This window comes from Hyperolius riggenbachi, chromosome 4, assembly GCF_040937935.1.
Source record: "Hyperolius riggenbachi isolate aHypRig1 chromosome 4, aHypRig1.pri, whole genome shotgun sequence".
NCBI lineage: Eukaryota > Metazoa > Chordata > Amphibia > Anura > Hyperoliidae > Hyperolius > Hyperolius riggenbachi.
In genome coordinates this window covers 202,164,624-202,188,902 of record NC_090649.1, presented here as the reverse complement: position 1 = coordinate 202,188,902, position 24,279 = coordinate 202,164,624, and the positions used below count along the sequence as shown (strand labels likewise).

Genomic DNA, 24,279 nt, shown 5'->3' with positions numbered 1-24,279 from the left:
GGACCTGTAGTGGTCCTTGATCCAGAGGATATAATTCTGATAATGCAACAATAACTCAGTGTGGTGTTTGAAGAGACTAAAGATGTGTGCACACTCACTGTAACTGAGCATGTCAGAGTCATGTACATGTGCAGTACAGTAGAGGGAGAACAGGCGCACTGAGGTGTCCGGGGCTGAGCCTGCTGAAGTGCAGAAGGGCTTTACAGGTGCTGCAGTGCTGTAAGCGCAGCATAGCACAGGTAAAAATGATAACCTGCCACTTGAGTTGCCCACCAAGTAGCTATGGAAGGGGCTGGAACATACAAATACTTTCTCCACAGCCTTCCTCGCAGGTAGAGTGTATTTGTGTCTGAAAGCCAGATGCATTTTGTGTCACCTGCTAATGAATGAGCTGCTCTGCAGGCCCACTGGAAACTCAGAAGGCATCTGGAGAGAAAATCCTTTAGTAATAATGCAGCCAGCTTTTGCAAGTTAAATCATGATTTTTATTTATATCTGCTGCTTTCAAGCAGGGTCACCCCATTGGGCTGAAAAGCAGTGGAAACTAGAGTGACGTTGCAACTGCTCTGCTGTAGTACCTTTGTATGGTGTATCCACTGGTCCATGAGTGCCAGAAACTGGCATAACTATTTTGACCTAGAATAATGATGCACATCAGAGAACTGAGATATGAGATGTCAGCATTGGCAGTCAAGTAAACTATTGCTTGCCCTAATAACCAGCATCAATACTGATGTATGTGGCAAGTAATTTACAATGGATTTGTGTGTCCCTTTATTAACAGATGGTTGATCTTCTCGAATTAGTCTAGACAAATAAGGACATTCAGTAGCATGTTTCAGGATTATAAGAGGAAGGAAACAGCAAACTGATAACATCCTCGCTAGTTTCAAATGCTCATTTTCGCCATGGACATATGATAGCTTAAGTATATGTGCAATGAGTGCATTTGTATGGATAGAGCATTTTATCCTGACCTAAACCAATGTTTTATGGGGTTATGTTTTCAATGCTTTGGTAATGCAATTTGTATCAAGAAAGTACTTGTCTCATTTATTTTACCCATAAGACCAGTACGTCAACTCCAGTATAAGCTGTTCAAAAGTAGTTACACTGATAGTGAATAACTACATTGGGGTATATTAAAAAGGCACTGTAATGACATACAGTTGAAAACAATAATTTATTCAGGAAACCCACTTTTACAGAAATGTTTCCGTTTTCAACATCAGAAACACTTCCTATACCTATATATTGCTGTATATTGAATGTAGCCTGTCCTCCCAGTGATGTCACAGCCTAGGATGTCCCCTCCTCCTTTTATTTTTCACCTCAAGAGTCCTTTAGGTGCAAGAACACAAACAATCTAAAATAAAAGAAAGCTGAAGGAAGGCTGTGAAGGGTGTAAGTACTTAATGGCAGCACTGCACATACACTACAGGGAGCTCAGAGGTCCTTGTCACGTGTGTGTACAGCAACCAGGGTTTCAATACAAGCAAACAGCAAATGACTTACTTCTGCTGTGAGCCACTGTATGGTTCTAGAAGGTGGGAGCTAGCAGTCTCTAAATTCCAGTCAAATGTTTCCAGCACTTTGTGGCACTCCACTCGACTCTTCAACCCGAGGCAAAACAGCTGCTCAACCTGCAGTGATAGGAGGTGATATAACTGAATTAGCAGGCAAAATTAACAAAACCACCAATGTACCCAGAATAAAGCAGCAGCCTACAGCAATCATTCAATGTTAGATAAAGTAATACTGTATATGGAATAATAGTGTGATTGCACTCTATGCCATATTCCAAGTTTCTGAGCCAACAAGGGCAAACCCACACAAAAAAAATCTTGCGATGATCATTACTGTGCACAATTCTTTAATGAACCACAAGATGGAGCAATTCCTCTATGTTATTCTGTGTAGACATATGTTGATAGACAACACTGCCATCTGGTGGCTGAGTTTACACAACCAAAGTCAGAATAGGAGTATCAGTGTAGCACAACAAAGGTAAAAGCTCATACTTTGAGGTACTGGATAGCTTTTTGGACATTCCAGCCATGGTTCTGCAATGCTGCTTGACACTCTTCTGTGGTGACTCCATGAACCATGTCCTGAACCTGCAAAAAAAAAGTAAAAAAATAAATAATTCATTAACCCGATAAAGCAATGCAAAGATCAAAAGCGCAATAACAAATGACAGCGGTATACGTCTGGATATACAATATATCAGATAAGCGATGTTTACAATAATCCCAAACAGTGATTCTACTGTCTATTGAATTCCATGTTCCATAGAGACATACTGTAACTCCATGTATTATCATCTCTAAACTGTGTGCAGAGGGGACACTCCTGTCGGTGACCACACCAAGGAATTTCCTTGTTTCCTCTTCATCACCAGGTCAGGAAATGGGAAATATTATGTCCAATGGGAACAGACTCAAAATCAAAGGGGGATTTTAACACTTTTAATTAAATGCTTTAAAAAGCAAAGGGAGGTCACACATGCACATATTATCCATCTACCCTCTGTTTTGCAAAAGCTTCACCAACAGTGGGAAGCATGGAGTAGGAAGCCATAGGCTGGCACTATGGATGGCACCTGTTTTCTCCTTAACTTTTCTGACAGCCACTGTCTGCCAGGGAACCTACAGAAGCAAACAGCCAAATATAATGGCTGGCATTATTTCTGTGGGTTCCTATTGTTCACGTCTTCATTGCATCACGCCTGGACTATTGCAATGCCTTCTATGCAGGCCTTCCAACACCGCCTGGAGCTAGTACAGAATGCAACCGCAAGACTGTTAACAAGCCAACCCTGCCATTGCCAAATAACACCAATCCTTTGCTTACTAAACTAGCTACCCATAAAATGCAGTATCCTTTTCAAAATTGGCATGCTAACATTCAAAAGCCTACACGACCAGGGCCCTGGATACCTGAAGGATTTGTTAACTTTAAAGGATACAATAACTTGACCACCCCCCGAGTTCAACTAAAAACCTTTGGAGACAGAGCTTTCTGACATGCTGCCCCTACCCTGTGGAATGCTTTGCTAAACTTAATCAAGACAGCTCCAACCCTGGACATGTTTAAATCAAAACTGAAAAAACAACTGTTTAGTCTGGCATTTTTGATCACATAGCTTTCTCTCTGTACTCATCACTATGTACTGATCTGAGCCAAGTATGCTTTTTGGGTCCTATGGGAGAAAAGTGTTTTACAAATGTTTTGTAGTTATTGTTAAAAAGAAAAGAAATCATAATTATAAGCTTTTCGTATTCTGTTGTCCCTTTATCAAACACTGCCAGGAGTTGCTAGCTAATGAAGGGACCATAGTATCATTACAGCTTGCTCTTTACATTTTTGCCTTTCCATAGCCTGCAATTATAAATCGAAGCCACAGTATTAAAACCACTGACAGGAGAAGTGAATAATATCATCCTGTTGTAATGGCATCTGTCTACGAGTGGTATATATGTTACGGCCAGAACCCGAAGTTTGTCCACTTCGCGTTTTGGCTGGCCACTTCGGGTTCTGGCTGGCCAATGTGCGAAATGGCCGCTGCGCTGCGGCCAGTGTTAGAAATGAAATGATTACTATTAAGATTAATGTATTTTCCGGCCGTCTCGCTGTGGTCAAATGTATGAAAAGTCAGTTTAATTTAATTACGGCGCAGCAGCGCCGTAAAGGAGATCGGTGATCCCCGGCCTCTAATTGGCCGTGGATCGCCGGCATCTGATAGGCTGAAGCCTGAAGCACAGTGAGAGGGAGGGAAGGGCAGAAATCACTGCGGAGGGGGGCTTTGAGTGTTTTTGGTGATAATGTTTTACAGAATGTTAATAAAAAAAAAAGTATATTACGATTTATTTGTTGACGGCTTTAGGCCCATTAGGCCTCAATGATAGGATAGAGCTATCCTGTATGCTCGACCCATAATAAGCATGTATACCCATTCGACCATTACTGGGTTTTTGTTGCCTTTCTATGGAAAACGTTTTTCCGCATGTGTAACTGTTCAAAATTTTGTAGCATGACGGGCGCTCCATGTATCTGGGCATTTTTTAACCTGGTGTACCATGTGAAAATTACACTGTACTTCCTTGCGGGGAACTTCCGCTAGTATGGCTGGCCACAGAATGCTTGCGCTCCACACACTAGTCTCCAGGAAGCGACGTCAGCGGAAAGGGCGGAGCTTGTCCCCGCTATAGGCCGTGACGTCCACTTCCGATGTTCAAAGTGGTTCGCGTGACCAGGCGTCGCATAGACGCGAAACGGCCGTCGCTCCACCACTCTTAACCGGGCACCCACCTCCAGCACCAGTTACCCTGTCATCGTAGGTCACGTAAGATTAAGCTGACTACTGAGCCATCACAAGTTTATTCATGTATGCTTTATTAAGAACACTTGCACTATTGAAAGATTGTCTGCTGTGCCAATAAACCACCTTTATGGACGGAAGGTGCACGCTAAGCCTTTTTTCTTGTGTAATGGACAGAACCCGAAGTTTGTCCACTTCGCGTTCTGGCTGGCCACTTCGGGTTCTGGCTGGCCAATGTGCGAAGTGGCCGCTGCGCTGCGGCCAGTGTTAGAAATGAAATGATTCCTGTTAAGATTAATGTATTTTCCGGCCGTCTCGCTGCGGTCAAATGTATGAAAAGTCAGTTTAATTTAATTACGGCGCAGCAGCGCCGTAAAGATCGGTGATCCCCGGCCTCTAATTGGCCGTGGATCGCCGGCATCTGATAGGCTGAAGCGTGAAGCACAGTGAGAGGGAGGGAAGGGCAGAAATCACTGCGGAGGGGGGCTTTGAGTGTTTTTGGTGATAATGTTTTACAGAATGTTAATAAAAAAAAAAGTATATTACGATTTATTTGTTGACAGCTTTAGGCCCATTAGGCCTCAATGATAGGATAGAGCTATCCTGTATGCCCGACCCATAATAAGCATGTATACCCATTCGACCATTATACTCGTATGTAATTGTATGTATCTTTCCACTTGATTCGATTTTAAACTATATATGTTTCAATATGGAATACGGAAGCTGGTGTATGTGACGTGGATACTTAAAAATCCTTAAAGATTAAGGGACCCTTTAAAATAAGAGTAGGGCGAGTTCCCTTATAATATTTGAGCCAATAACTATCGACACACCCCTAAACTTGCCGAGTGAAACATCACCTTGTTTCTCAGGTGCTTTAGTTCTCTAATAAGAGTTATCATGCACTGATTCTTAGTTTAGTGGGGAGAGAGGGGAAGGACATATATCTATATATAACCAAGACCCAATTCCCAGTATCTGTATACCTGTTAATAGATATCCACCAAGAGAAAAGTGAATGTGACTTTTGTAACAATGTAACAGTCACTTGTACACTACGATATCTTATTTTGTATCATCTTACCTCATGTAGCTAGATGCCCTAGGACCTAGGTTCTCAACGTGTGGTACGCGTACCCCAGGGGGTACTTCTGTTGGTTCCAGGGGGTACTTGGGCTTGATATACTTAACCAAGAATATCAAATTTACAGTTTTAGAAAAAGATAAATCTTATTTAAACAACACCAAGTTAGTATTTTAGCTAATTAAAAGCAATAGTAAATGCTTGGAAATTGTTTAGAACCAATTATCATGTACTATGATTAAATATATATTTTGTAAGGGGTACTTGTGATAATGTTTACTATTCTAGGGGGTACTCGGTGAGTACAGGGTTTTAAAAGGGGTACATACCAATAAAATGTTGAGAAACACTGCCCTAGGATATGTCCACTATAAATGTATCTGGTAAAGCTCGTATCCCCCAGCAACGAGTTTTAAATTGCACAGTCACTTTAAGACACCACTTGCACAACGTGTGGAGCGCAGGCTTATGTGGTAAGCCATAACTGGGTTTTTGTTGCCTTTCTATGGAAAACGTTTTTCCGCATGTGTAACTGTTCAAAATTTTGTAGCATGACGGGCGCTTCATGCATCTGGGCATTTTTTAACCTGGTGTACCATGTGAAAATTACACTGTACTTCCTTGCGGGGAACTTCCGCTAGTATGGCTGGCCACAGAATGCTTGCGCTCCACACACTAGTCTCCAGGAAGCGACGTCAGCGGAAAGGGCGGAGCTTGTCCCCGCTATAGGCCGTGACGTCCACTTCCGATGTTCAAAGTGGTTCGCGTGACCAGGCGTCGCATAGACGCGAAACGGCCGTCGCTCCACCACTCTTAACCGGGCACCCACCTCCAGCACCAGTTACCCTGTCATCGTAGGTCACGTAAGATTAAGCTGACTACTGAGCCATCACAAGTTTATTCATGTATGCTTTATTAAGAACACTTGCACTATTGAAAGATTGTCTGCTGTGCCAATAAACCACCTTTATGGACGGAAGGTGCACGCTAAGCCTTTTTTCTTGTGTAATGGACAGAACCCGAAGTTTGTCCACTTCGCGTTCTGGCTGGCCACTTCGGGTTCTGGCTGGCCAATGTGCGAAGTGGCCGCTGCGCTGCGGCCATTGTTAGAAATGAAATGATTCCTGTTAAGATTAATGTATTTTCCAGCCGTCTCGCTGCGGTCAAATGTATGAAAAGTCAGTTTAATTTAATTACGGCGCAGCAGCGCCGTAAAGGAGATCGGTGATCCCCGGCCTCTAATTGGCCGTGGATCGCCGGCATCTGATAGGCTGAAGCCTGAAGCACAGTGAGAGGGAGAGGGAGGGAAGGGCGGAAATCACTGCGGAGGGGGGCTTTGAGTGTTTTTGGTGATAATGTTTTACAGAGTGTTAATAAAAAAAAAAAGTATATTACGATTTATTTGTTGACGGCTTTACATGTTGAAAATAATGATTTATGAAAAGTGATTATTTAAATATTACATTAGGATTTAACTCAAAACTATTATATAAGTATTATTTTATGTGTAAACGTTACTGGACGCCGGCGAAGTTGGGAAACATTATCACGGATGCAGTTAGAAAACATAAGTTATCATGGGCGCCCTTTTTTCTGTTCAGCACCTGTTAAATAATATTTAATATGGGAGTCAATGGCGGCGCCCTTTTTGTCCACCTGCCTCATGCGCCCAAATTTCCTGCTTCCGAATAAAGACCCTTGTGTCCTCATTTATACATTGTGCCACTCCATATATATCAGAGATAACTGTAATGAGACTCTACATATGGTTGGTTACAAGACAAACAATATAGTATTTTGAGCCAATATTTACACATATGAACATTCAGACTGTGTTAATATTGAAGGCATGTTGGTGTAAGATAAATTTGGCAGCAAGAAAATGAGCAGGCCTAATTATATAAGTGACTTTGGCAAGAGACATAGTTGTAATGTTTGGACAACAGGGTCAGAGCATCCCTTGTGTAGTTACATAGTTATTTGGGTTTAAAAAAAGACATCCATCCATCGAGTTCAACCAGAAAACAAAGTACAACCTCAGTGTGCTCCCTCACATATCCCTGTTCATCCAGAAGAAGGCGAATAACCCTTACAAGTGTTACTGGAGTGTTACTGGAAGGCAGTAGTGAGTACTTACCAAACTGGTGACAGGGATACATGGGTGCCAAAGGCTCATTGATACACATAAGGAGTGAAAGCTACCCGAGTCCCACAGAAGAGATACTGTAGCATATATTGCTTAAATACTTGAAGAAAATGTAAAATGGAGTAATACACAATTGTATATGTACCTGGGGCCTAACACAGCCCCCTTCAGGCTGATCGCCCCCTCGCTGTCCTCCTGGGCTGTCTGGATACTCTGCTAGCTGCTTTGGTAATTCCTCCAGTCGAGGCATACTGAGCATGCATGGATCGGCCACACGTGGCTGCCCCATTGCGCTCTCGTCCCAACCATGAGAGCCTTATGGCATGGCCAGACTGCACCTGCACTGACTGGCAGACTTACCAGGCTGACTAGTGGAGGATCAAGGCTGCCTGGGAAGATGATGAGGGAGTAATCAGCCTCAAGGGGGCTGAGGGAGCCCCAGGCATGTATACATTTTTACCCTCATCTCAGGTACACTTGAAAGAGAACCTGAAATAGAGTAAAGTAAAAAAAAAATAGATTCTTATCCAGAACTTATCTAAGAAGAAGGAAGCCTCTGGATCCTCCTGTAGATCACAGCTGCTGCCCGGGTCCCTCTGGAAGTTTCTGTCCATGCTCTTCTTCATGAACAAGCGTGGACGTGCTGCTTTCAGGTGAATGTGGTACAGCTGCGTGCTTGTGCATGAAGAGGAGCGCTGCCACAATAACATATCCGGCAAGCTCTTGACAGCCATGCAGCAAGGGCCTGTGTGCGGCAATGGAGGGAGCCAGGAAGATGTTAAGAAGCCTCTAAAGCAGGCTTTCTCAACCAGGGTTCCCTGGACTCTGCAGGGGTTCCTTGGCATTTTACCCCATCGTGGGGGAAGTATAATAAAGCACACTATAATAGGTGGTACTGTAACAAGAAGCACTAAATTGGGGGGTCAGGAGACAGCATAATGAGTGTCAGTGTAATGGGGGTAGTGAAAATTGAAATTAGCAGCCTAACCTATTTAAAGACCATGCCTCCTGAAAAATAAATGTAGGGGTTCCTCGAGACCAAAAATTTGTTTGCAGGGGTTCCTTGAGAGCCAAAAGTTATTTACAGGGTTCCTCCAAGGTAAAAAGGTTGAGAAAGGCTGCTCTAAAGGATCCAGAGGCTTCTCTCTTTTTTAGGTGTATAATTAGTTTTATTTTACTGCACGTCGGGTACACTTTAATGAGGCTGCAGACTAGTTACTGTGTCCATGATTACTCTTTTCCACTGACTTCAGTGCTTACATTTTGCACATGAGCATCAGAACCTCACCATGGAAGAAGGCACTTGGTCTGGAGAATCACATTTTCTTTGTACCAAAATACCTCAGATCTCAAAACTATCATGCATTTTGGGAATATGCTGAGAAACAACATAGGCCCCACCTCAAAAATCACAGCATCTGTTGATAATGTCTTGGTGACAGTGTTAACATTTTGGCTGGTCAGTGTATATCCGCTATGATCTCAGTACTCAATATGCAGTACACATACCCGCAGAGGGTACTTCTAATGGCTTCAGTTCCTGGATATGTGTCTTTTCATTCATTAACGCGATGAGCGGCCCTCCTTGTTTTGCTTTTCTCGTCGCCATGGCGACGAGTGGAGTGACGTCATGGACGTCAGCCGACGTCCTGACGTCAGCCGCCTCCGATCCAGCCCTTAGCGCTGGCCGGAACTGATTGGTCCGGCTGCGCAGGGCTCGGGCGGCTTGGGGGACCCTCTTTCGCCGCTGCTCGTGGCGGATCGCCGCAGCGCGGCGGCGATCAGGTAGCACTGCTTTTAATTTGGCGAAAATCGGCCCAGCAGGGCCTGAGCGGCACCCTCCGGCGGTAATGGACGAGCTGAGCTCGTCCATACCGCTCAGGAGGTTAATAGCATAAGGAGATGTTTGGAAAGTACTGAAACACAATTATGACATAGTTGTTAAAGAGTAACTGTCAGGCTGCAAAAGCTAATTTAAACCTCTATTCTCCTGTGTTAAACAGTTTAGAAGGAAGCCAAAAAGGCAATACTGAAGTTAAAAATCTCTCTTACTTTTGATGTGTGCTGGACAGCAAGGCTGTTATTCCCAAGCTCTTAAAACTACGAGAGGCCGCAAAACATACTGCAAAGCACTCTGGGGCTGCTTCTTCCCACCTTGGGTCCTCCCCTCGGCTGCTAGTGAGAAGTTACAGGCTCAAGTTACAGCAGCTTGTAACTCAGCCCAGTTCACAGCACTGAAAAATCACGGCATATGTTCCGTTAGAGTATACTGCATGAGTCCGCTATTGTTCCTAGCCACATGGCTAATTAATATTCACTGCACAGTAGTGTTGTCCGGATCATGAACCATTAGGATCTTTTTTGTGAGTCGAATCATCAGGAAGCAGGGAGGACATGACATCACAATTGGCTTCATAGGAGACAGATAAACATGGAACCTGCCATGAGCTGTCAGGAGCATCATTCTCTGCAAATACTATATAAAAATTCTGTGAAATCCAAACGTGGACAGTGAAATGCATATGTAATGTAAGTACAGCCAATATTTAGCTATATGTGTTTTTTTTCTCTGAGACCTTATACCTAACAGATCCTCTTTAACAAATGTATAGGGGTCAAGACCTAGTCCAGATGCTGCCCCCCACAATAGGGGGTAACTTGGTAAATACTGTGTTTTATAAAGGAGCACATTCTGTAATAATGTATCTTTATCTGAGGAAAACATTAATTAGCTGGTTATAACAGCACCAAGCGTTTGACAGCACCTTGTTGCTGTTGTATAGCAATTTTTACAATGTTTATGAAAACAACTGAACACATTTTCCAGATTCAGCAATATGTAAACAAGATATTGAACACCTTCTGACCCTGAGGAAAACCTCCTACAAGACTATGCATAGCTCTGGGCAAAGTGTATATGCTACTTTTTGTTAAGCAATACATGGAAAGGTCACTGTGTTACACAAAGCCGGTTAGATTTGCTGCAAGGTGTTCTTCCCTTACTAATGGGCTCAGAGCCAACGACTTAAGGGTATACCACAATCTAGTTATTGTTATTGTTTAATCCTACTCTATTTTATCTGTGATTTTCTTATACGCCCTCTTTGCTAACTCTAGATGTTGTCCTTATGCATAATTAATTTAAATCATGTTCCATGAAATGCATATAAAACTGTGCTTGCACTGGCGTTTTAAATAGTTCATTGCACATACATCAGCGCCATGCATAACGTGTGGTGCACATGCGCCGCTAGGGTCACGCAGTATAGGGGAACCACTAATATGGAAGTACGAGCCGACCAGGAAGGAGAACCGGAGTTGTATTGCAGCAGGCGGCCATAGTGTATCGGTATATCAAGCGATGCCAGAGAAGAGGTGAGGAACACGTATAGAAGCAGGACCGGAGTGAGAGGGAGAGGAGCGGTAAGAATTGACTTAGTGAAGTGGCAGTGTAGTCTATTGTTGGTGGGAGCAGCAAGGAATAGTGTAGTGTAGTGTAGTGCAGTGTGGGGCAGCAATGGGCTATCTGTATATGGCGATATTAACAGTACTATGTTAATCAACTCCATAGAAACATAAAGCTACATGCTGTATATATAATGTACTTATATCTCCTCTCTCCGAATCACCAGGTCAATGAGAACAGTACAACACATAAAGAGACCACACATGGAGAAATCTGTTTCAACACACAACTGCTCAGCATGTAGAAGGGCCATTTCAACCTATGTGTGATGTATTCAATTTTAACACAACACATAAATGCATTTACCAAGAATTACCACAGTAACTGCAACAAGATGGACCAGCCACAAAATAAAGGTTCTAAGGTACATTCAACATTACCAAGGTTACTATAAACACCATTAGTTCAATCTTTTAACAAATGACACAGTGTTAAAAGTTACTCACCATTCGTATTTTATCTGGGGGCCTGAAACTGTCTGGGCCTTCGTAAACATTTTTTTGCAAACTACAAGAGGTCTTCACAGCGCTTTTGGAGAAGTTACTATTGTTAGAGGAAAAGTTGGCTTTACAGTCTGTTTGCTGAACCATTGGTCTAACAGTAGCAGTAGTGATGCTTCTGTTTGCTGAAGTTTCCTCTGGACTTCGGGCCTCCTTAAGAAATTTCTCATATCTGTCCAAATATGAAGGTCGTTCAGGTAGAAGATAGTAATGTGTATTGCTAACCTTTTTACCATCTTTTACAATAGGCAAGATGCAAGGACCTTTAGAAGAATCTTTACCTTGAGCTTGAATAACCTTGGGTGTAGCATATTTAGGGTCTGAAGCAAAACTCTGGGTGGTGGGCATAGGTTTCCCTGGAGATGTGGAAAGGCCTATACACAAAGGAGAGCACAGATTAGATCTCTGCTGGGGAGAACCCACCATAGGGCTAGGAGTCCGAGATGTGGGTTGAGACAATGGGTCCCTTGGGGGCAGTAAAGGTGGTCTACCCATTTCATCTGCTCCAAAAGCTGGAGATAGTTCTCCAGACCAGCGTTCATGCTCATTGCGTCTAACTGGTCTGGGAGGTATAGGAATCCGTGGAGGTATCTGAGGTTTGTCCTCTGATGCAGAAACATAGAAAGTGGTGGTAGAAGAACTCGGGCTAGGAGTTGATGCCAGTGAGGATGACTGCGGAACATTAAGCCTTTTCATACATTCCTGCTGAAGTTCCTCAAATATTTCAGATGTTTGAGAAAGGCTAGGCTGTTTTAAATCTTTTGGAGGAAGGAACAGATTATCCTCCACTCTGATTTGAATTGACGTATTTTCTGTTTCCTGTACATAACCATAGTTAGGGTCTCCTTTTTCTCTAGCCCTCTGAAGATGGCTCATTGTTAATTTCTCTCTTTGGGCCAGAAGAACATCAGGACTGTTTATAGTGCATACTTCAAAATCATCTTCATCCTGTGCTACCTCATCATAAGCTGGAGGAGCAGGAAGAGGTTTGGTGTCCCAGTCCACCACAGGGGTTGGATGAAGAGGACGAGGAAGCGAGCGTGAGGGACTTTGGGGAGGAGTTTTATCAAGCAAAGAAAAGGCATCCATTGCTAGTTTAGCTAAAGAAGGAGCAGTATGTTCAGGTACACAAGAAATAAAGCCTGGGCTTACTGGACTGATGTCTTCACCAAAGTCTATCAAAGCCACATCTCCTGAGGAAAAGCTGCTGCTCTTAATACCAAGCAGATGCCGGTCAGATACTTTAGTGCCAGCTATGCGTGCAGAAGGCTTAACTAATCTCAGACCTTTGGATGTCGATGCCTTTTTCAGAGAAAGCCTTTTGATTCCTGATGAAAGAGGGTCGTCCTCTCCGTCAACAGGACTGTAACTGGATTCTAAGATACAGCAGAAGCAGAGTGTTAAAGTCAAATCGTTTTATTCTACGAGTTATTGAAAGTAGTCTAAGTACTCAAGAAAATATAAAAAGGTACTTCAATAATCAATGCATCAGCAGTATGACAATTTGTATAATCGCATGCAAATCGGCACTGTTCTTAAACTCAAATAGAATACATGCTACTAGAATGCTGGGTGAGTAATTTCACTTTGACACCACCCATACCCCCACAAAAAAGGAACACTGTTAACCTATGTACAGATGTGCCATTCAGGAAATGCTTAAGAAAACAAAGAAATCCCTGAGAATCCCCCATAAGTAGAAGGACTAGTCCAAAACCTGTTGGTTCTGTCAGATTTTAACTGCTTACTTTTTTAACTGGAGAGGTGCTTTAAGTTTAATAAATTTATAACTATGTCATTTTAAAAGACAGGTGTATAAATATTGGTACCGATAACAGTGTTACATGGAAGGGGGCTTTTTTATTTATCTTTTGTTAAAGCAAACCTGAACTTTGGATGCCTTTTTAAATAATGTACAAGCTTTTCCTGTTGGTTTCTCATCCAGGATTACCTTATTTTTTGCACCACAGGACGCACCTGACCAGAAGAAAAAAAATATGGTGAACCTGTTCGACCTGCAGGGAATGGTGGAGAGACAGCTTGGGGGAAACCTGGCACCAGTCTGAATAGAGTATTATTCGGTCCATAAGATGCACAGACTTTCCCCACATACTATTGGGGGAGAAGAGCGAAAAAAATAGTCATTTTCATAAACAGCCCCATATGACGTTGAGACAAATACATCTCCAGCCAGCTAGGTATGATGTCAGTGTGCATTAAGGAAACAATGTTATTTAGTTATGTAGAACTTGGCAAAGGTGATATCAAGTGAAGGAAACTAGTTTAGGTTTGCTTTAGGCTAATGTTCTACAGTACTTAATATGCGCCATCCTAGAACAACTGTATGGGTTCACAATTAATGAAGAATACATAAAAAAACAGAAGACTTTTCTGAATATTTGCAAGGATAATGTTGTGCTACTCGGACTGCTGTAACGGAATTTGTATCACATCGAGTTCCAGTGCATCAACTAAACAGAAAACATCTCAGAACAGAGGATAACAATATGACCTATTTGCTTCTACACATGATCTTCTGCTAGCCCTCTGTGCTGATATGACCAATGTGCCTTACAGCATGTGTTCAACACAAGTTGTGGAGAGACAACTATATAATGGGATTCTGCTAGTACCAAGGCATTTAATCTTTCCAAACCAATTTAAGAATCATCCATAACGCCCCCCCCCCCCCCCCCTCCACACACACATACACACATCTTTTCTATGCACGGTGTGTGGGGGACATGGATGATGCCTTCCTGCTGTGCTGGGGTCTGTACCTACTCATATTAGCGCCCAGTGCCGGCTGGCAGTCTGACATGGTGTATGGTAAAGGGTTACAGAAGAACTCCATGAACTTTCATTGTATTTGACATTGCTTGTGAATAACTTTCAAGGTTTATGTCTTTTTTCCCAAAATGCATAACCTGAATAAAATTCGTATTGTTCAAATAATCTCTCTAGTAAGCTTCCAGACCTTAAAAAGACACTGAAGCGAAAAACAAAATTATGATATAACGATTTGTATGTGTAGTACAGCTAAGAAAAAAAAGCATTAGAAGCAGAGACATAAGTCTAATATTGTTTCCAGTACAGGAAGAGTTAAGAAACTCCAGTTGTTATCTATGCAAAAAAGTCATTGAGCTCCAGGCCTCTCAAAGTTGGAGAGAGCTCGGTCTTGTGAAGATTGTTATCTCAAGTGTCTGGCACTGTATTTTCTTTTTCTCTTCAGAGAAGGGGTTTAAAAGTTCAGTAGGCTGGTCTGTAAAATCATTTAGAATGCTGAGTAGTGTGTAAACTGCAAATATTAGAGAATAATGCAATGTTATAAAAAAAGTTTTATTTGCTACTAATGTTCTAGCAATTATCCGTACTACACAACCAATTCATTAAATCATAATTTTTTTTCGCTTCAGTCTCTCTTTAAAGCAGATCTTTTTCATCAGCTAAAAATATTATCTTAAAATTATGATCACATGCCCAAAATTGGTTCAGTCTTCAGGCTTTGTGTGTCTGGCTACTACCGAGTAGGGATGGTCAATGAGATGCAAATAATTATGAGATGATGCAGGATTATGCAAATTCTATATGCAAATGTATGAAGCTTGAAATTGAATCGATCGAATTTTGTCCAACTGGAATTTGATTGGTCCATTTTCAAGCTACATACTCTGTAACTAGTGCCTACACAGATTTAGGAAAACATTTTTGCCTGGAACAGGTATTTAAACTCTGAGTCTGAAAGACAGTTTTTGTGATTAGAGGAATCTGTTAGTGTTTACAATTACTGTGACATTTAAAAGACAACATACATCACATTAATAACAATAGTGAGGCTGATGAGACATTTAAGCAACCAAAGGAGGTCATCAGACCTTTTCACGGGTGTTATCAGTCATTGACTGGGCATAACCACGGACAGAGTGAAGGGTAACAGTGAGGATGTTGGTTCCAGCAAATTTGGGTGTCTAGATCACTAAGAGGTAGGTATCATGTCCGTTGTCTAGTGAAGCAATAAGTACTGATTAGAAGTGGTAGAAAAGAGCTTGTAATACTCTTGGTCTGTATCTTGATATCTTCATCGGGGTACCTCTTTCTAATCACTATTTATTGCTTCACTAGACAAGGGACATGATACATACCTCTTAGTGATCTACACACCCAAACTCCCTGGAACCAACATCCTCACTGTTATCCTTCACTCCGTCCGTGGTTATGCCCAGTCGATGACTGGTAACACCCGTGAAAAGGTCTGATGACCTCCTTTGGTTGCTGAAATGTCTCATCAGCCTCACTATTGTTATTAATGTGATGTATGTTGTCTTCTAAACACCACAATCTGAAAGACAGACTACTTGTCTGACAGCTCCAGAGACATTAGAGTAATCCTCAAAGACAGCAAAATGCTGAGTTCTGCCTGGAAGAAAATGCTAATTTTTAACATGCACCTAGCATAAAAATGTACACTAAGGTGACATGACACACTAAGATTGCAGGGGCTTAATTACTGGTATTTTTTGACCAAGGAGATTAAACAAATGCATTTTATGCCTTACATTTTTAGAACTGCTTTGCATTCTCCCTAATGTGGAATGACTGTTGGCTGGAACTTACCTGTATTATTCAAAGGCCAGACCTGGTAACTCATTACTGCACCAGGATGACAAATGACACAGCACTGCACCTCACAACAACCAACAGCAAACATGCAATCTACATAAATGATTATTGTACATAGAAACAGAGTTCTCTCTCTGGGACAGAGGTATATTATAATTTTACTTTTTATTGAATAGATGTTAAAACCTGTCCATTACATATGCAACGTTTTTTTTTTTTAAATATGGATAATTTTTCAGTCGACATCAGTGTAGGAGTTTATATAATCTTGCTGTGCTTAACCATACCCAATAATAGGCGTTTCCTCTTTCCAAAGTATTAATATTGAATACAAAAAAGCCATAAGATGGGCATGAAAGAAAAGTGCAAGTAATATTTATACAGGTAGATGTGGTTATATAATGTATATTACCTTTTCATCATAAATCTGGTTAGTGCAGGTGTGAATTGCTGGATCCAGCACACACGTGTTAGGTAAAGTATTAGTAAGCCGTTATTGCACTACACTCATGCACTCTGTACCTTGAGAGAGAGGGACTAGAAAAGTACAGAGTGGACAGGAGCATGGTGGATGAAGGAGGGTGCCCAGAAACTTACTCTTAACCAAAGCAGCCGGCTGAGGAGGGCGAGGCGGACGCTCCCCTGTAAGAAGAAAGGCCACGCAGCATTGAGAATAAAAAGGGAGGAGTTGTCAGGAAAGACAAGAATATGTAAATAAGAATTGAGTATTTAGAATAGCAAAGAGAAATCACAGAAGCATAATTATTAAAGCAAGATGGGGGGGAGGGGGGTAGGGGGGGCAAAGAAAGGCTGTTAGTAGAGATGATACTATTTAGGATTGGATGTAATAAGGATGAACATAGATGGGTCCATCACAAATATGATCACAGTGTGCAGCAATAAGGCATGCAACCACGTATCTGTTATGGTTATGGACATCTACTGACCAGATATCACATCTATACCTATTTGCCCACAATTTGCAATGTCAGAAAATGGATTATTAATACTGGTAATAGTGGTAAAGCATCCCTATTTGTAAAAAACGCCAAAGTATAATAGTAGAATTTCTGGCTGTGTTTCACGTGACATATATAAAAGGAATGTGCTGGCACTAACTCTAAAAAAACACTCTACAGGCATATTAAAATTATCAACAATATCAAGCACCAATCTCAGCAAATGAGTCCAAGGGTACAAATATGTTTGCTTTTACTACCACCCTGGTTTTCCAACAGTGACAAAAACAAAACATTTCATTAGCCTGAAAAGTTACAACAGCTAAGAACTGCTTATCGGGAAAAATGCATTACTTTCAGCTTATGACAGGCACACATCTTTCCTATACTGCCATTAGTCTTATAAAACACACCTTTTCAGACAAGCCTTTAATTTGCTGTAGGTCACGGTGGAGGCTTACTGCCTTATTCGCTAACACCTGAGTCTCCTTCCCTAGTGTCTCCCACCTACTACCCTCTAGATTGTAAGTTAGGTCAGGGGCCCCTCCTCCTGTTGTGTCTTCTTTTGCTACCGTAATTTTAGTCATGTCTCAAGCCATACAATAAGTATGTATGTATTTGTATTGCTGGATGTCCTGATTGTAGTGTTTTGAACTTCTCATGTATCCATGTGCCCCACTTTTTGTTTTGAACTAAGTATGGATGTTGGAGCTTAATAAAAATAATACTATAACTTTGAGCAGTTAAACAGCAATTGCCGTAACCTAAAATTCACTATGAATTGCCACCATTCTGTGATCCCGTTCTTAGATCTTCAGGTAATGTGTGATGCTTCAGGCCAAGTAAGTACCCGTCTGTACAGGAAGGACACCTCCACTAATGCACTGCTACAGGCAGATAGTTGTCATCCTCGGCATACAATCAAAGGTATCCCTACGGGCCAATATTTAAGAGTCCGCCGCAATTGCAGCACTCAAGAATCCTTCATGCATGAGGCGAGTGAATTGCGTACTCGCTTTCAGGCACGGGGGTATGATGATTCAATACTAAAGAGGGCTTATAGTAGAGCCCTCAACAGTGATCGTGGCAAATTATTGAATCCTAATAGAGTGGTTATGTCCTCTAGGCGCCAAACGAGATTTTGCACTCGATACTGTGTCGAACATGATGAAATTAAGCGTGCCTTAGACAAATACTGGTACATTCTGGTCAATGATTCGCGGTTGTCTTTGTTCGTTCCACCAAGGCCCAACATCACATTTAGGAGAGCGCCCTCATTAAGGGATACCCTAGTTAGGGGCCATTTTGAGGGATTGGGCACTCCTAGACCGCATTGTCGAGTCCTGGGGACTTACACATGTGGCGGGTGCACATTTTGTAGGTTCATGCATGTGGGTGCATCTGTTCTGCTCCCCGACGGGAGGCAGTGGAGTCTTTCACATTATGTCAATTGTGCCACAAAATTTGTCGTGTATCTGCTCACGTGCCCCTGCGGGGCATTTTATGTTGGTAAAACAACACGTGAGCTTAAGGAACGTATTTCTGAGCATGTCAAAAGTATTAGAAGTGTGAGTTCCACTGCCCCTGTCGGGGTTCATTTCAGGCAGCATCACAATGGTGATCTTAGTGGACTTAAATTTATCGGTTTAGACCGTATTCATACATCAATTAGGGGTGGTAACCCGGATAGATTGTTGCTCCAGAAGGAGTGCCGCTGGATTTTCACTTTGAAAGCCACCTGCCCCCCAGGTTTGAATGAGGTGGAGGGCTTTGCCGCCTTCTTGCCAGTTTAATCAAATTTTCCCCCTTCCCTCTCCTTTTCTGTGTGCTCAGGGTATCTACCTGTCTCTGCCGCGGCTCTGGTGTGTCTTGCTGTCTCGTGCCCACGGTTGCAGCCCTATAGGCTTTGATAAGTATCCATTACAATAAGCTTGCCCTTCATAGGGTTTTGCCTTGGCTTATGCAAGCCAGGCTCCGTTTACTGGGTTCAGTGTTATAGCCTGGTCTTAATAAGGGTAATGTTAAATTGCTAAGCAAACTGTGTAATATACACCTGAATACTGTGCTGGGCTTGGTGTGACCCCTTGCCGGTCTGCCCTCTCGTCGGGTTTTGGTACCCGCTCTCTCCGCTGTCTCTTATGGCGTTTTGTTTGCCTTCGAGCTGCGGGGCTTTGCGGGTGTCATCGGCGGCTGCGCGCGCCTCTCCTCTCTCCTCCCCGGCCTGCCGTATTGATGTGGGCGGGGTTGGAGTGTGTGGGGTGGGGGTGCGCGCGGCCGCTGGCCAGGGACAGGGCGGATGGGCGGGGTTTGCTCCTTACACCCGGATTGGATGGATGAGAGGATGAAAGGATGATGCGGATGTTGAGCGATGAGCCACGCCTCCTGAGGAAACGAGCAGACGCTCGTGAAACATGTCGAGGCTGTGTGTGGCGTCATCGCGTGCTTGCTGGGCTGCCTGACTACTCCTGCCTGCACCACTCCTGACCATCAGCACGATTCCTGAACTTATGGGGATCCCCCATCTCGCCTCCATCCATGTGAGGATGAACTTTACCAGACATCGGCAGACCTAGGGGTGAGCATTCCCATATGAACTTTCCATGCTTCAAGCGATCTTGCTGGCTCACTCTCTTTCGCTGTTGTACATATCTCTGGCTCTACAAGTGAGGCACTTGTTTGGACATCCACTCTGCTTGCTTCTATGTGCTCCTCATGCTTGCTGCATTGAACTTTCCTTAATACAGGCCTGTTTGCTCACCTTTGCTATTGCTGCTGGCAGGGCTGCTTGCTTTCTGAGTCTGCTGGGACATTGAAACCATTATAGCAAGGTGCTCTACATATGTATATTGGAGCCTTCTACATGTAAGGATGCATGCAGCCTAGCCTTACAGTGCCTGGACTTTCTATCAACAGTTTTGTGCCACATGAGTTAAGCTCTGGATTCATCCAACTGCATTAATTGCATACAATTCTGCAAAGCTGTGGCAGAGATTCGCCTGTTGAGATGTCCTCCTGTGCTTCTCAGCCCAATAGTGTGGTTTGATCAAGGCCTTGATTATCTGCTGAATGTCTGATGTGTGTTGTGTGAGTGGGGTTTTTGGCTCGCAGGGGCTGCTGGGGTGATGAGTTGCAGGGTAGGTTGTCAGCAATATAGTTCATGCAATTTTAAATATGATCTTTTTTCACAAATAAAATTTTGATAGTTCTTTATAAATATTGTCTCTTTTGAGGTTTATTGGTATGTACCGCCCACAACATATTTTACCTTCCTAATTGGTTCTGTTGTAATAAAAATAATAGTACTGCTTTTAGTAAACTGTATTTACATTTATTTGAACATTTAAAAGTCTATGAGCATTTTTTATTGTTATTACGCTTTTGTGTCACAAGTAGATAGTCAGATGCAGATGACAATCACTGTACTCAACTAGTGAACTTTTAGGCCCGCTTCACATTAGCGTTCCTTGTCCGGATTCGCCGGGCCGGATCCGGACCGTATACTGTACAAACGGAACGTACGTTCCGCATAGCAATGCAAAGGCTATGCGGACGTTCACACGCGTCCGTTCCGTACACTCTGGAGCCGGACCGGATCCGGACTCCGGACACTTTTCCAACATGCGCTATTTTTCGGTCCGGATCATCCGGCCCACGCACCCGGACCGGAGCCTGACTGCACCATCCAGAAATAGAAAGCAATGGGAAACGGAAGCACAGAACACACTGGCTACAAACACCTGACGTTCTACCCCACTTCCTATGCGTATTCTAGTGGCGATTTTGGATGGGGACACATGGGAAGCATCTTGGAGTGGAGCAGCAGTGACTTTAACGTGCTGGAGCTGTTTGGCAGTATATCGGAGGTGGAGGTGAGGCCTAAACAGCGGAGAACCAGATTCCACAGGTGCACCATCTGATGACCTCCCAGACCCCAAAATTTTTATTTATTTGTACTCTCTTTTGCCAAACGGATCCGGATCGCAGCCTGATGTACACCTGATGCAACCTGACCGGATCCAGATCGGATCAGAACCGTACGGTTCTGATCCGGATCCGGTCAGGTCATCCGGTCCGTTTAGCAGAGAAACGCAAGTGTGAACGGGGCCTAAAGGTTCTTAAAATAGTAATGCTCAGGGACTGCTTGCATGGCTAGGTGCACCCATGCACAAGCTGTAATAATGCATTATCCACTCCTCAACCCCATCAGTGGGTTTACAATAGCTATGTCAATTCGTTTCTGTAATCTGACTAGAGAGAAGAGGAGAGGTTTGTTAGCGGAAATGTACTTTGGGCACCGGCATAGGCTCCTTTATGTTAATAGCTATGATTAGCAGTTATAAGTGGTAATTCAAGAGATGGAGGCTCTGGGTAAAATAGCCGGCACTGGGGCCGCTGGCTATTTTATCGCACTCCTTTGGCGCCTACTTTATCACTTATAGCCGCTAATCGCAGCTGTTTCTGTACTTGTCTCCACGGACTACATCTCCCAGCATGCTTTGGGGCGTGCACGACTCAGCCAAGAAATTGAAAAGCACAGTGCATGCCCTCCATGGAAAAGATGGTAGATCCCATAGCAGCGAGATAGGTAAGTATTGCTGATCACTCCAACCCCGCCCTCTTCAACTGCAAACTCCATATGAGGATGTTCATATATATAAAAAAAAAATCCTGGTGCTCAGTTGCCTTAAAGAGGAACTCCAGTGAAAATAATTTAATAAAAAAAGTGCTTCATTTTTACAATAATTATGTATAAATGATTTAGTCAGTGTTTGCTCATTGTAAAATCTTTCCTCTCCCAGATTCACATTCTGACATGTATTACATGGTGACATTGTTACTGTGGGCAAGTTATGTAGCTGTTTCTAGCTGCTCTGGCTGTTACAGACAGCTTTAAACAGCCATTTCCTGTGTGAACATTGTTACATTGTGGCAGTTTGCCCAGAGTACCGCGGTATTCAGAGCCTCTTGTGGGAGGGGTTTCAGCACAAAATTAGTCACACAGCGCCCCCTGATGGTCTGTTTGTGAAAATCATTCTATTTCTCATGTAAAAGGGGGTATCAGCTACTGATTGGGATAAAGTTCAATTCTTGGTTGGAGTTTCTCTTTAAAGGTCAGTATAACAGTCTATATGGATGTTACAACTGGTTCCAGGAAAACTGTAAGCAATATGTTTACTGCAGAAGGTACTTAAAGGGAACCTGAAGCAAGTAAAATGATTTAAAATAAACACATGACACAGCTGCAAATGAATATTACATACTAACCTCACTGTCATTTCCTCTCAGATGCACACCATTTTCTTCTTACTGTGATCCCTTCCAATTCTGACAATATTTTGTCAGAATTGAAATATGCCAGTTTCTGGCAGTTATTATATATCAGTTATCGTGCGGCAAAACGATCGAACGGGAGATCAGAAATGTTGGAAATTATCTATGGCATCATCAGAAACAAACCATGTATTCCTAGCATTAGGTAACCTGAAGTGAGAGGGATATGGAGGCTGACACATTTACTTACGGTAACTAAAAACAAATCCAATTGCCTGACTGATCTGCTGCTCCTCTGCCACCTATACTTTGAAATAAATATGGCAGCCTTCATATAACTCTCACTTCAGGTGCACTTTAAATGCTAAAGCGTCTTGAGGGGGACATGACCTGCAATATCATTTTTGGGGGGTTTTAAATGGCAGAACACATAACAGGAACACTAGGATCCAACTTAAAGCGGACCTAAACTTAGAACTTCCTCTCTTCTCTAAAAGATAAGGGACAGCATAATAACCTTAAAAAAAAACATTTCTTCTTTACAATTTACAGAACTCTTACAAAAGTGGAACGCAGCGTGACCAAGCGTCCAGCAGGACGCAAAACGGTTGTCGCTTGGCCCACCTCAGCCCTTTACCTCCACACCTGCAGCTTGGTAGTAACAGGTACAGCATGCTCTGCATGTTTATCTCAACATGTCTCACATGTAACCGGATTGTTGCAACAAACCCGATTTGCTATTGGACGGATGGTGCACATATCACCTTCTCCATGTTTGCATACCTTTGATCTCTTCCTTCAAAATATACACGGAGCACACAGCCAGCAACAGGTTTAGAGATTTTGGCTGTTGTGGGGAAAATACTGTCAATCTCTATATACCTCTGCACATGATGATTGCTTGAATTAAAGGGGAAGTGCCACACTTCTTTTCTTCACTGCAGACATTGACTGATGGGTTAGTCATGAGTGCTTCTGACGTCAATTGCGCACACGTTTGGGGGAATGAAGATTTTCCTGCTGTCGCAGTGACAAATCTGCCTGCAATGGTGTGGTGCAATGCACTGCGGTAGGCACTTCTGCCACTTGCAAATGGCGCAATACCAGGGGCTTGATTCACTAAGACAAATAGCATGCCTTATCCAAGGTAATACGCCTTATCAGAGATAACACGCCTTATCAGAGTATCATAGCGAACGCTACAAACTTATGCCTGCTAATTGGCAATGACGAGAGCTCCACCCGTCCTGCCCTGGGCCCCTGCGGGTTCGGAGCGCTCGATATGCTACTCTGATAAGGCGTGTTAACTTTGATAAGGCGTGTTATCTTTGATAAGTCATGCTATTTGTCTTAGTGAATCAAGCCCCAGGTGTGCAACCAGCCTTACCTGTAGTGCTGAAAATGACAGCTATGTAGTCTTAAAACAGTTGACCACAGTCACAAACCCTACAGAATATACCACTTCAACCTAGTGGGCAGAACCATGCAAACTGTTCCCTTATGAGCCAGGAATCCATGCAGAATTAACAAGCCTTATTTATGCAGGGTCCTTAATTAAGAAGCCATCCAGGAAAGGGAAAACAATCACTTGTAACTGGCTTCTCTTTTCACAAGACAATGCTGAGCTTTGCAGTGCGTCTAAGTGAAGTGCTTTTAGGCATCTTGCAGTCCACTACCTCTAATCTGGTGCCTCCAGGTCATCAGAATGAAACTGGGTAACCAGCACCCATATTACTGAGAAATATGTTTTAAACAGTTAAATGCTATATCATTTCCAAAAGTATTAATGGAACCTTGCCATCATGTATTGCAGATACCCTTAGATATCGCTATGAAATCCCTTTATTTCTGTACACATCTGCTGAATACAAGTCGTGAAATGTTCAGCGCATCCTACGCACTGCTTATC

General features: G+C 42.9%; 1 protein-coding gene across 7 annotated transcripts in view; it reads right to left on the bottom strand.

Annotated features, from left to right (window-relative positions):
- Positions 1–24,279, bottom strand: part of TNK2 (tyrosine kinase non receptor 2) — a 238,558-nt gene that overhangs the window by 3,816 nt on the left and 210,463 nt on the right. For 5 of the 7 annotated variants that reach the window (XM_068281242.1, XM_068281243.1, XM_068281240.1 and 2 more), the window contains 4 exons: positions 16,663–16,782; positions 11,467–12,896; positions 2,022–2,117; positions 1,516–1,643 (listed from right to left, as the gene is read on the bottom strand). In XM_068281242.1, the coding sequence (XP_068137343.1) occupies positions 1,516–1,643; positions 2,022–2,117; positions 11,467–12,896; positions 16,663–16,782 (1,774 nt within the window). The remainder of the gene's footprint in view (positions 1–1,515; positions 1,644–2,021; positions 2,118–11,466; positions 12,897–16,662; positions 16,783–24,279) is intronic. The other 2 variants (XM_068281237.1, XM_068281239.1) reach the window with 2 other exon arrangements.